The following is a 14,508-nucleotide window of genomic DNA, read 5'->3' as shown; positions in this document are numbered from 1 at the left end:
AGAGTTGGAAGTACCTGAGGTGGGTGAATCGTTAACAATATCAACCAACTTGGGTGACAGAAGGGAATTTGAGTGGTCAGGAGTTTGATGGGAGGGGCAGAGGAAGCGGGAGATAGGTCTTATGACATGACTGGAGATAAGAAACAAACTAGAGAAATCTGAGTTCAGGACCAAGGCAAGGGGAGCTTTACATGAGGCTTGGTTCAGTGAGCTAAGGGAAAGGAAATAGACTGTATCTGCTTTGCCACCCTGTTTGAAAGTGAGCATCAGGTTAACCTGTATCCAACATAGTAGTTAATTCTCAGTGTTCAATGATTCAATGATAACGACTGTCAATGTTTCATATATATGCAAGTGCCAAAGGCTCAATTGGACATTGAAACAAAGACTTGCTCTTGCTTAGGTAAAATGCAACAGAATATTTGATAACCTATCCACATTGAAGCACTAATTGCAGAATGTTCTTAAATATGTATGAATCTATCTTACATTTAAAGAGCTAATGGATATGAAATGCAGTAATATTTTGCAAATTACTTATTAATACATTGATACGAAAAGAATTTGTCTGCTATTTTAACAAAGTTAATATTCTAAGTTAATATCTTTGCTAAATAGTGAAGGAATTTCATAGGAATGTATTTTATTAGTAGCACATCTATACAGCTAAATTATTTTACATATTTCAGTACTAAGTAATGTTCAGGTGGACCAGCATATTTATGCCATTTGCATAAGTAGTCCACAAGCAGTCAAGACAAATCAATGTTACAATAGAAACAGTTTGATTTATGAAATTATATTTCATGAACTGGGTGTAGTGTTGCTTAGAAGAAGAGGGGAAAGAATTCTGTTATTTGCTTTATAATGTGGTGCAGTTACAAAACTAATTAATATATTTTGTAATCTCAAGAGTGCTTTTATTGATAGGTATGCATCATATATCATGATGTGTTCAGCAAAGTGTCTGAAAGAAGCTGGGCCTCTGGGAACCCAACAGCAGTGAGTGCAAACTCGGAGAGGAAATCAGGCATTAGAAATAGATTCACACCATTAGGCAGGCACGAACAAGCCACAGGCAACAACTGGATAGGGCCTGAGACCTGAACAGGTAGGTCTAGGTCATTATTGGACCTCAGGCTTCATTTAATTAGTCTGGTGAACTGCAACTGCTAAACACACTGCTTTAGGCTAAGACTAAGGATGCCTTTGTGGTGCTTGAACAAATATGGCATTGGCCATATTTCTGACTATGTTTGGACATGGAAGGTTGCCCCTCACCCTGCCAAATTGACTCTCTATGCCACCATTTACCTTGGAAAACAAACACAATGAAGTACAATTTTGGCCTTGAGTGACCTAGACACTCTTCTGGTGAAAACAAATAGTTTAGATGCCTCTGAAAAGAAAATATGAAGAACAGTTGTTTTAAAAGTTGCATTTTTTTTTGTAAAATAACATTTATTCCTACATTTATATCCCAGTTGAAGAGTAAAACCAATTCACAAGTGTCCAGTATAAAGCAATATTTAAACAATCTAATGGATACCAATTGCAAAGCTCAGAAAGTCAATGCTAAGTATGTTAAATAACAATTAACATAACTTATATTTGTATGATCATAAATTTTGTTTCATTTTAAAGGCATTTGCCTCCAGTTCTATTGTAAAATATTTAACATTGCAACTACAACACTAAAGAGCAATATCATTGCATCCAACTGATTCAAAAACCTTTAATCAATAAGAAGCCATCAATCATGAACACATTCAACCTCTGTGAAGGTAAGGTGCATTTGTACTGTACACATGAAGAAACCAAGGGATTTTCATGAACATATTGTGTGCGTTCAACAGGCTGATGTAATTCATCTAGTTTGTGTGGGCGAACAGAACTAGCATGCTTTCTGCTTTTCTCTGCTCGTTTGCTTCTTAATTTCAGCCCAGACTGCTGCCTAGTAACAATGAGAAAAGGAAAGTCAAATGTGTAAGTCTCTCCCTGTCAGTACAAAGCCTCCCCATCGGCAAGTCCTCAGCTGTGCCTCCTCATGGCAATGCACAGAGATGGAGTCCCTCATGGCCCCAGGCTAAAGTTTCAGAGGAACCTGAAGGAGGTTTGGTCTTGAGAATTCAGTATGCAGGCCCACTGGCATGTGGACATGCCCTGACACTCGTGAACCAAACTCCTAGCTATCGGAAAATAGCTCCACTGTCTTCGGAGCAAGACAGGGGAGTTGAAGGCTAAGGGAGTAAACTCTGATTAAAAAAAAAATTCTGGAGTGGAGCCCAAAAGCAGACTCATGTCTAAATATGTCATCTGTCCGACAACACTGAAAAGGAAGGCAGCAGAGGTCATCACCGGCTTCAATAAATAGTTGGTGAGATGGATGGAACACTACTCTGAATCATACTCCAGGGAGAACACTGTTGCTGAGGAAGACCTAGACAGCACAGAAAGCCTGCCAGTCGTGGCAGAGACGGATATCAAAGCCTCACCGGAGGAGCTTAGCCAACCTATTCACTTGGTTCCCATGAGGAAAAACGCCTGATACTAAATTACCTCAACTGATCAAGCAGAGGAAACCGGCACTCCTGCAGCATCTGCATGAAACTTTCTGCCTCTGCTGGACAGGGGGGCGGTTGTGGGGCAGTGAGTTAGGTATGTGTAATGCAAGGGTGGCTGCAGTGATCACAACAGCTATCAAGGCATCTCCCTGCTGAGGATTGAGGGAAAAGTATTGGCCACATGTGGCCTTTGTCAGGCTACAAATCTTGGCTGAACGCATCTATCCAGAATCCCAGGTTTCAGAACCGGAAGATCTACAATTGATGTGACCTGCTCAGTCCGGCAGCTGCAAGGAAAATTCCATGAACAAAGGAGGCCGCTACATACTGCCTTCATCGATCTCACCAAGGTTTTCAAACATGTCAGCAGTGGCTGTCTATTTAAGATGCCGGAGAAAACTGGCTGCCCTCTGAAGCTCCTCAATGTGATCTCCTCTTTCCATGACAACATGATGAGTAAGATCAGCTTTGACGGGGCAACATTGGAACCCTTTGAGATCCGCTGTGGTGTCAAACAAGGTTGTGTTCTGGCACTGACACTCTTTGGTATATTTTTCTCTTTGCTGCTGTCAGATGTGTTCGGGTCACCTACAGAACATGTCTACATACCTACCAGAACTGACAGAAACTGTTCAGCCTTGCTTGCCTGAGACAGAGGTGTGCCAAGGCCTCAGCAGTGAGCTGCTGTACGCTCACAATGCCGCACTAACATTCCATACTGAGGAGCACTTGCAGCGACAAATGGACAAACACTCTCACACTTGTAAAGAGTTTGGTTTGACCATTAGCATCAGGAGGACAAATGTCATGATCCGGGGTGTTGCCAATGCGCTATCAGCATTAACATCGTGATGCTGGAGGTTGTTGACAGCTCCACACTCACCAGAAATCTGTCACCTGATGCTAAAATCAACACCTACATCACAAAAGCTGCAGTGATTATGTCCAAGCTGAGTAAGAGAGTTACAACAGCAACCTGACTGAGACATCAAGCTGCAAGCCTACCAAACCTGCACCCTCACTGCACTCCTCTATAGTGGTGAGACCTGGACAGCATATGCTCGGCAAGGGATAAGGCTGAACATTTCCACCTTCTCTGTCTTAGAGAAATCCTCAGCAGCTCTTGGCAGAACAAAGTTACCAACTCAGAGGTCCCAGACCATGCTAATTCCATCAGCTTAGATTCATCGCTAAACCATCAATATCTGCACTGGCTCAGCCACCTTCATCAGATGGGTGATGGCTGGATACCCGAAGATATTCTGTACGGTGAACCGGCCACTGGGTCACAGCCTCCCTGGCGTCCATACCTCCAATACAAGGACACATGCAAACGAGGTTTGAAGAAGGCAGTCATTGACACTAACAACTGGGAGACAGACGCTGATAGCCATGACCTCTGGAGGCTGATTGTTTGCAAGGGCATGAGCAGCGGCAAACAGAAACTGGCCAAGAAGAGGGCTCAGAGAAAACAGAGGGCAGCAAATTGTGCACCTTCTCAGCCCACTGTCTTCCCCTGCAGCATTTCAACAGAGACTGCCATGTCAGAGTGGGAGTCCTGAGCCACACTAGACAATGCTTAACACAGGAGTTGGCCATCACAATGCAAACTATCATCTTACAAGGTGGAAAGCTGCCACAGACTGTTGAAACTTTTGAAATATTTTTGTTTCTATTTAACGCTGTGACATAAGATTCTCCTTTCACCAAAATCAGACCATTTATGCAAGACATGAATATGCAACGGGGATAATAATAACCACCTTACAAAGGTCGGGGGGGGGGGCGGGGAATTAAAAAAATAAATTGAGAGACGAGACACCAGCACACTGCATACATGCATGAAGCCATTTTTACAGCAGTTGGTTGCATGGTGGGCCAGTGGCCTGCCCAAAGTGGTGAGACCCTTCATCAGTATATTTAAACACAGTTTCCATAATGCAGTTGGGAGCCTGATTTAAATTAAACACTAGCTGCTCAGGTGTCCCAGGGCTTGGGGAACCCAGCAGCAAAATGTAGACAGGAGCAACCGGATCATGCAGGGAAGTAAAAAGCAAAATACTGCGGATGCTGGGAATCTGAAACAAAAACAGAAAATGCTGTAAAAACTCAGCAGGTCTAAGCATCTGTGGAGAGAAAGACAGTTAACATTTCGAGTCCTTATGACTCTTCTATAGAGCTAAGTAGCTCTGTAGAATAAACTAAGTAACTCTGTCTTTCTCTCCACAGATGCTGTTAGACCTGTTGAGTTTTTACAGCATTTTCTGTTTCATGTAGGTAGGTACTTTGAGCCAGAAAGAACAGGACTGCTTCCCCTGTCACTCAAATGAACCTTCTGCTGAGCATGGCCCTTCCTCACTTCCACTAAAGATGGGCTTACTGGAGTTCTATCTAATCAGTTTTTTCTTTGCAATTTCCATTTGACGTACAAAATTAATTATTTTCTTTTGCATTTGTTCCATAGGATCTAGCATTTTATTTCCAGAAGTCCCTGTTTTGTTCAAAGGCAGTAGTTGTATTATAACCAATGTACTAATTTTAAAACGGCATATTTGTTCAGTGCATTAGCAGCATTGTGTTTACAAAACTTTAATTGCCTTAGCTGTTTTAATGAAATTCGTATACTAAATTGATCAAATAAAATTCTGATAAAATAAACAGAAGGCAACCTTCAATTACTGTAAGAGCATAAAAATTTTCCATTTCTAAACACCAAATGTTTCACCTGCACACAAACAGGCATGATCAACACATGCACCACGTTATACCTGCAGATGCAAGTTATCTTAAATTATTAAACTACTTTTTTATTAGGATCTATTCATGCAGCTTTTTGTAGTTTTAACATTTGATGGGATCCAATGTAGGCAAGAAAACAGATCAACTCAAGATAAATGCAAAATTCTGTGGATGCTGGAAATCTTAAATAAGAACAAAAAATAGCTGGAAAATCTCAGCAGCTCAAGCAGCATCGATTGGGAGAAACAAAGAATGTTTCAGGTCGATGAACTGTGATCAGGACTGAAGAGAGATGGAAATGTAAGAGTTTTTAAGCCAGTGGAAGGGGGAGGGGCCAGGGAGGACAAAGGAGAAGATCTGTGATAGGGCGGGGAGATTAAATAACAAAAGATTTGATGATGCAACAACCAAAGAGAGTGGAAATGGATATAGTGAAGGAACAAAGCTTGTGGCAAAATGAGGTGTTAATTGCTACTTAAAGCCATCTGATGCAACATAAAGGGATAAAGAAAGAAACAAGATGAAGACTGATCCAGCAAAATAAAAAAAAGAGAAGAACAAAACAGATAGAACAAGATGGAGGCAAAGGTTATGATCTAAATTGGTTGAACTCCATGTTGAGTCCAGAAGGTTGTAGAGTGCTAAGTTGAAAGATAAGGTGCTGTTCCTTGAGATTCTGTTGCACTTCACTGGAGCAGGCCATGGACAGAAAGGTCAGCATGGGCGAAAAGTGGAGAATTAAAATGGTAAGCAAATGGATGCTTGGGGTCATACTTGTAGACTAAACAGAGGTGTTCAGCAAAGCAGTCACTCAGTTTGTGTTTGGTCTCCCCAGTGTAGAGCAGACCATATCATGAGCAACAAATACAGTATACTACATCGAAAGGAGTACAAGTAAATTACTGTTTCACTCAGAAGGGTTGTTTGTGGCCTTGGCTAATGAGAAGGGAGGAGGTGAAAGGGTAGGTATTACATCTCCTATACTTGCATGGAAAGGTGCAGTAGGGAAGGGAGGGGGTGTTAGGAGTGCCTGCGGAGTAGATTAGGGTATCATGGGGGAAAGGTCCCTATGAAATGCTGAAAGGGGAAGGCAGGAGAGGATGTGTTTGGTGGTTGCATCATACTGGAGCTGATGGAAATAGTGGAGGATGACCTGTTGAACACAGAGGCTGGTGGAGTGGAAGGTGAGGACAAGGGGAACCTTATCATGGTTCTGGGAAGGAGGGGAAGGGGTGAGAGCAGAGGTGTGTGAAATAGATTGGACATGTTGGAGGGCACTGTCAACCAGGTTTGATGCGAATCCTCAGTTAAGGAAAAAAGGCATGTCAGAAACATTGGTGTGGAAGGTTGCACCATCCGAACAGATGCAATGGAGACAGAAAAACTGGGAGAATGGAATGGGACACTTGCAGGAAGCAGGGTATGAGAAAGTGTAGCTGAGGTAGCTGTGGAAGTCAGTGGGTTTTGCAGTGAATGTTAGTAGATTGGTTGACAAGTTTTGTCAATGACAATGCCCTGGCCAATCAGAGTTGACTTCCAAACCATCAGCACCCTTTTCTCCTGTTGTATAAATTGTTATGATAGTTTGAAATTTAGCATTCTTGCATTTGTCCTGATGAGTGCAAGACAAAAGCTTCGGCAACATGTCTCTCTTTTCAGCAATATACTGCAAACTCAAAAACATATTGATGATTACTAGTTTTCTAGTGCAAATATTTATTTATATTCTGATTCAAAATGAACAAACTTAATGTAAATAGCTTTGTGGAATCAACAGATTAAGAGAAAATATATTTCCATTACTATAACAGAGATGAGGAATGCCATCAAAGGCATAGGCATAATCTGATAAGCAGCCAATTTGAGCTGATGAAGTAATAGAGTAGAAGCCCAGTTACTTGTCATCTGATCTGTTCAGATCAATGACTAAAAGCTAAGGCTATTTTAGAATTGCTTCCTGAAGTATTGTCTTATTTAAAAAACGTGCAGAATGCAGAATCAACATGTTGGATACATATATATGGAAGGACAAACGCAAACACAGTGCACATTAGGTAGCAGTCCTGCGTGTACGAGAAGAGCAAGTAAAATGTGTAAAACCATTGAGTACAAATCTACAGAGATTATGCTGCGGCTCTATAACGCGTTGACTATATGAAAGCACTGTGAGCGATTTTGGTCATTGTATCTCAAAATGGAAAGAAATGCAATGGTGACCGTGCAAAAAGATTCCCAACTTTAAAGGGAATAATACATGGCCCCCTGAGGCAACATTCTTTTCAAATTTCCTTCAGAAAGCAATCGGTGTTAAAAGATGCACTTGTCCGGCTACTCTTTGTCACAGCAATCTGTCCACTTGGCCACCACACTGTAACTTTGGAGCTAGGTGCTAACTTGACCACAGAACACTACACCTGAGACCCCATGGTAAGGCCATCTTACACCAAGCGAGATTGACATTATTGCAGTTACTGTATTTTTCGGTGTTGAGTCGGGTGTAAGAAGGCATTTAGACAGTCTTTTTGAGTTCCTGGAAACTTCAGAAACTCGAGCAGAGTATTTTGCTTAACGCAGTGCTCCCAAAAGCAGAATGCTCTACTCAGGAGCATTCCTGCCACATGGTCTTGGTCCACTGGGAATTGCAGTCTGTAGTTGCTGCTTTCAAACTATGACATATATAGAAAACTATAACTGCGGCCAAATGTAGAGCTGAGTCCGTCTGCTGTATAATATCCGTCAATATTTCACATTGCGGTTAAAGTACATTGATTACCAGACAGACTTCAATGCGCCCAAATCACTTTCCCGGAAGGAAGAAAACGATTTTGTTTCCGGTTGGCAACAGAACAAAATGCATAAAAAAGTCTGGAGCCGCCAGCTCTCTCCGCCCACAGACTGCGGAATGAGGCTTACAACCAACTTCAAAGCGGCTCCAAACTCATCGCAATGAGCGAGGAATATTTGTCAACATAACTCACAGATCAAATTACAAATTATCCTCATGGTGACAAGATTCGGGGCGAAGTATGTTAAACATCCAAAATATTGAGGATAGCTCATCACCTCTTCCATATGATGGGATATATAAATATATAGGTATAATATGGAAGCACAATTGTACGCCATAAACATTAAAAAAGGCACTTGTTTCAATTGAAGAATTTGGTTTTCCAGATTTGCACCGTTCGGTTGTAGTGCCCTTGGCTCTTTTATTGCAACCTCAGTCCACAACATGGGCCATTGATCTGGTATAGAGCAGGTTTGTGTGGCTGATTGTTGAGCGATTTCCCCATGGTCTAAAGCGGTTTCTTATTGATTTCTTCCATTAGTTCTATTCAAATTACTATGAAAAGGCAAGGGCCCTGTGAATGGTGAAACTTCGGAATTCAGTCTTGAATCACCGATCACCTCCCGGTCGCTCCTTGCCCAGCTGCTGTTCCCCATCCCAGGGACCTTTCACCAAGATCAGCTGAAACCGGTGGTGTCCATTGGACATGAACTGTCTCCATCACTTCGTCCTGTAGCGGCTAACTGCGAAATCTGTTGAAGATTTAGCTTTTAGGGCTGAGAGGATTAGATTTTATTCTAGTGACATGAAGCGAGGAGTCAAACGAAGGCCGTTTGGGGCAATGTGTCACCGTCTCTCTTAGGTCTAATACCCCATTTCATAATATGTAAAAACATATAATCCTAAATGAATGCATTTATCGGTGTTGCCGTATATGTCAATCGCCCAAATTACTTATTTGGACTACCATCAATTATGAGCTGAAAGTGTTAAAAAAAATTCCCATGCTTATTCGAAATTCAGTCAAAAAGGATATGCTGAATTGTATATCCAGCCTTCCTCTCCCGTGTATTTGGAAGCAGCAAACGCCCTGTTCTACAGTTGCTACTAGACTCTGTTGTAAACAAAGCTGGGCAAGAGGAAAAAAAAAAAAATCAATATTAATCACTCCCTGCGACCAAGTGCTATCGCCCGCTTTAATATATACGAATTCTAATTTGAAAACAAATGTGTTCCTGCTGTGGGAGATGCCACTGCATGAAACATTTGAGAGAACAGTATGCCACTGAGAGCACTGCCGACTAATTCTGTGCAGTCAGTGCCATTGTAGTCATCCAATGAAGTGTACAACAAAATGCACCCCCACAACCTATGGCTCCTCCAACAATTAATAGGCCTCAAATGTCATTAGAAGAATCTCGCCTAATACAGGCCCATCAAATCTAACCCCAAAACCTTAACTGCCTTTCTGAATTCCGAGTAACATTCTAATTTCATTTAAAATCAACTAGATTCGATTGACAAATTTCACAATGTTGCTCTAAAATCCAGTTGTCTGTGACACTTTGAAATTTCCCCACATTTACCCTGCAATGCCATTCAGTGCCACATGCAGACTCAATACTCCAGATTTGTATAGACTGAAGAAATGTGTTTTATTTACACTGTTGCGGACCTCCATGCCGATTTTCTCTCATCGCTTTGTCTAGTCTCGCTGTCAGTTCCTTGCTCAAACGTAGTTTTACTGTGCTCACTGGCAAGTGGAATGCCAGTGAGCATTCAGGTGTGGGCCCTCCCATTGAGTGCCAACAAGCTGCCCAAATGGGGATGTAGAAACATCACCGGTGCCCATAATCATGTTTTGACCCTCAGGCTTATAAAGACAGTCAGATACAGGCCAATGTTCCCATTCCTGATCCAAAGACTCTGAGACCAATACTGTCCCAATTGAGGTTAGCTCACTCTGCACAGATTGGGGATCTAAACTAAGAACTTTATGCTCTGTATGACTTAGTTACTCGCGCAGCATATGTGTGAAGGCATGTATGGAATGAACTGACATTTATATAGCACCTTTCCCAACCTCAGAACATCTTCAAGTGTTTTACAATCAATAAGTTCTCACTGTTTAATGTGGAAATGTAGCAGTCAGTTTTCACAGAGTGCTACCAGTGAGCGATATCTGACACCATGGGAACCCCGAGGTGTGTTTTTAAATATCGTTTTTTTTTAATTAAACGCATGTGCATACCACATGTGTCAGATGTTCTGTTTCTGTATGAAACAAGCATGTATCATTGAATGGAAAGGTTAATTAAAGTAGTTAGCACAGAGAGGTGGGTTCCTTTGGGAGAAACAGGGAGAGAAGTTTGTTTCCAACTCTCTATTAGTTTAGACTGTGACATGTCTCAAACAATACCGACCAGGCTTCCCTTTGAAATGGATCTGGCTGATACCTAGCATCATTAACATTGCAAAGTCCTTTTGTTTTATATATAGTTCAGTGTTGTTAAATTTCAGGATGAACTGGCACAATAAACAAAAGAAAAATGTTGAGCAAATTCTCAGCGTCAGGATTAAAATTAGGTCAGAGCCGGTGTGACAGCAATCTGATATTTAAATACTCAGAGGATAAGATTCCCCATCAGAAAACTCACATTAAAGAGAATGACACTTTTACAATCAAATTCTGCAATGTATTATGATTAACTCCGAACAATTTTCACTGATCTCTGTTATTCTATCGATTTCTGTTAAATATTTCAAGCAGTGAATGCTACTGATTGGAAAACTCCCTTTGTGTCACGTGTAGAAAGTGAATTCCCTTTTAACTCAGCTTTCTTGCATTCGCAGGTACCAATTCTTTCAAATCAACCTCTCAAAATCTGAACAATGCCCAATGGTCAAACATGAATGTTTGCAACCAAATACAGAAATGAATTGCAAAATATTAACATTAATCCTGATCATGATAGTATTTGAATGTTTGAAAAGGGATCTGGGTCACATTTAAGATTTCATGCAAATAAACTTACCGGAAAGATGGGCAAAGACGCAGGAACATAATGCCTGGCTCTGGACTTCTCTGATTTGGACAAGTTATAATCTGAAGGCATGGTGCGATTTGGAAATGTGCTTCAATCTCAAAGTGCTGGGAAAACTTCACACAAGTAATTTATTTAACCTTGACACAGTTGAGTTGGCCAGCCTGCCCCACTTTGTTGGAGTTACAATTCGCAGCCATATGTTACTAACTCAATAACAAATCCCCAGGTCAGCTCACCCCTTGGCAGTACCTGGAACGATGAAGCCCTTTGCCGAGTTACCCACAGGAGCACAATTCCCTTCCCCAGTCCCGCAGTTCCTGTCAATGTGGGCCAGGCTTGCTCAAAGTGGGACAGTCGGACACCAGGAGGGGGGGGGGGGGTGGATGGGAATTAAAGCATATTAATCTCTGCTCAGACCTCTCTATATTAGTTGACAAATCAGGCAGCATCTATGGATAGAGAAACATCGTCAACGTTTCAGGTTGGAGCGCTTTCATGAAGACCCTCCACGAGTTCTAATGAAAGGTCACAGACTTGAAATGTTAACTCTGTTTCTCTCTCCACAGATGCTGTCAAACCTGCTCAGTATTTCTAACAATATTTGTATTTTAGCTCTTGTTTCAGATTTCCCGCATCCGCAATATTTTGCATCTTTATATTGCTGTTTACAACCTCTCCCACCAAATGATCCCAGCTTAGTGCCGCTCTCCTTAAGGAACCCTTATTGTCAGTTGCCTTGCTGTCCACCCTCACCCGTCTGCCCCCGGCCAGGAATTATTCCCATACAGTGGCTGGGGGCGGGGGCACACATTGGCTGTGTTAAATCAGGAGAGAACGCATTTGATGGTAAATTAATCATTTGAACCAATACGACACAGAGGGGGGAGAAAAAAAAAACACGACAAAACCTCCAGCAGTCCCTGCTATTTACCAGCACATCGTCTGGCTTCTGAAACCGAGTAAGGAACACTCCATACAGCCGGGGTTCATTCGCGCGGAATTTTTTTCCCCCAGAAACCCAAGACATCCAATTCGCGGTCCTTCCACCACCCCGGAACAAACAGTTGAGTTGAAGCCGGCGCCAATGTTGGGAGCCGCACTGCCCTCACCCCCTTTCACCCTCACTTTAACTTATCCTTTATGGTACTTATGGGTACCTCCACCAACACCCCGCCCCACAGCCAATACATTTGTCCAGTTGCCAAGTTCACTCAAAGAAATTTAACAGTTGAACACGAACATTGGTTCCATATCCGTCACAACGTCTGCTGAATGATAACCCCAGCATTGCCTGGGATAACCTCATTCTCTGTTAGATACTTTCTGCTTCACGTTCTGAATTTTACCAAATGTCACTCCTAGACCCAATGCGCATGCTCCTTACATTTTCTAACCCTGTCAGTTTCAATGTTGGGGCACTGTTGGGATTTTATTTAAAATTTCACCTTCGTGAAGTCATTAATGCAGAAATCTATCTGATGAAGTTACTTGTAAAACCTGCTTACTAAATGATTGATTTTCCATGGGTATAAAGAAACTTAAATACAGGTTTCCATTCGGAAATGGTAGCATTTAAAAAAAAAATTAAGAAATATTATTTTATTAAGAATGAAACACAAGCTGCAATCTGGGATTTTCCGTGATGCTTAGCAATCAATGTATTATAAATAACGGAACTCTTCTCCCATCGGAGAGCTTGTGAACACGGTTTAGATGCAAATCATCATCTTTAAGGACATGTAGATGTAGCGCTCGGCCAATTTGATTCCTTGCGCTTCATGCGAAACATACTTTTTATCATAAAAACGTTGCCGATCGGTGACAACATTTATACCTATCTCCGAAAGGTTTAGGAAAGCAATTCTGAAATACCTTAGCCTTTGAACAAAAAGTATTCTATTAATTATTAAAGCATCATGTAAACAGAACATCTGATTAATCGGACCGCTCTTTTTGCTTGGTTAAGTGATTACAGATACCGGTTAGACAACTGTCATTAAATAACACGAATTGAAATTCCCACCTGTAGAATATAACACAAAGCAGCCCAATAACAACACTATCTGAAATATGCTTATCTGGAAATTAGAAATGGAAGATGAATGCTGCTATTTGAGCAAACACAATTCTGGACTGCATTCTTGACATAAAAAAGTGTTCAAACAATGGGCACTGTTTAGATCGAAATACCTCATTCTGTAACGTTGATGTTCTGATGTTTTATACAGCGCATTCCAATTTGTAACCTCAATTTGCCGAATTACAGCAGTCTTTGAAACATATATATGATACTGTTTAGCTTTAAAAAGAGTTTAGTTTTGTTATATTTTTGTTATAGATTGTTTTAGCGCTGGAATGATTGGAAACTTTGAGAAACACCAGTATACTAGTTTGCACAATTTCACTACGTCCGAGACAATCCGAGTGAAGTCAGTAATCAATGTCAACAGTTCCCCGATTCTTAACTCATAAACATTGCTTTACTTCTCTTAAAGATATATATAGATGAACATAGAAGGACAAGGGCAGCAGATGGATGGGAATACCACCATCTGCGAGTTCCCCTCCAAGTCACACACCATGCTGACTTGCAACTATAATGTTGTTCCTTCCCTGTCGTTGAGTCAAAATCCTGGAACTCCCTACCCACATCATACGGACTGCAGCGGTTCAAGAAGGCAGCTCGCCACCACCTTTCTCAAGGGCAACTAGGGATGGGCAACAAATGCCGGCCCAGCCAGGGAATATCGCACCTGTGTTGTGTCAACGTGTGGAAACAACTGAGCATATTTTCTAAACAGCTACAAAAGTACACGCGTTCTAACATTATTACTAGTTAATTAAAATACGCGTTTCTCAGCTACTAGATATATTACCCATGGCCCAAGTTTTCATCTCTTCGACTTCTTTTCCTGCAGAAATTTTGTTTAATTTGCACTTAAGCGTACTGAAATGCGTTCTGACAACATGATTTCACATCCTGGCTGTCCCGCCCAATCAATTCATAACAATTATTAATCTCCCCTAAAGAGTTACTCCTTTTTTTTTAGTAAAAGTATAGTTACCTGAATTTCCCGCGCGTGGTATACAATGATCAGACCAAGCAGAATAATCGTAGAAAGGCTAATAAGGCATTTTAGAGCTAATGAATATAGCGACCCCTGCAATATAGAAGAAATATATTTTGAGTTTTGATTAGTGGGAAAAATAAACTTAAAATACGAGTACGAAACTGTTATATTCATACTAGAAGTGAGCATGCCATAATGTGAAGTTAAGAACAGGTTTAACTTTTACAATAATTGAACAACGTCAATGTTTTTATTACTGTTAAAGTCCAAAGGCAGATGAACAAATGCACTACAAATTG

At 41.2% G+C, this 14,508-nt stretch overlaps 1 protein-coding gene across 1 annotated transcript in view; it reads right to left on the bottom strand.

Annotated features, from left to right (window-relative positions):
• The window catches only part of LOC121277197 (small conductance calcium-activated potassium channel protein 2-like), a 157,163-nt gene that overhangs the window by 141,548 nt on the left and 1,107 nt on the right, over positions 1-14,508 (bottom strand). The window contains exon 2 of the mRNA XM_041186346.1: positions 14,204-14,299. Coding sequence (XP_041042280.1) covers positions 14,204-14,299 — 96 coding nt within the window. The remainder of the gene's footprint in view (positions 1-14,203; positions 14,300-14,508) is intronic.

This window comes from Carcharodon carcharias, chromosome 4 (genome assembly GCF_017639515.1).
Source record: "Carcharodon carcharias isolate sCarCar2 chromosome 4, sCarCar2.pri, whole genome shotgun sequence".
Lineage (NCBI taxonomy): Eukaryota > Metazoa > Chordata > Chondrichthyes > Lamniformes > Lamnidae > Carcharodon > Carcharodon carcharias.
Note: the sequence above shows the minus strand (reverse complement) of the source record. Positions and strands in the feature narration are given on the sequence as shown.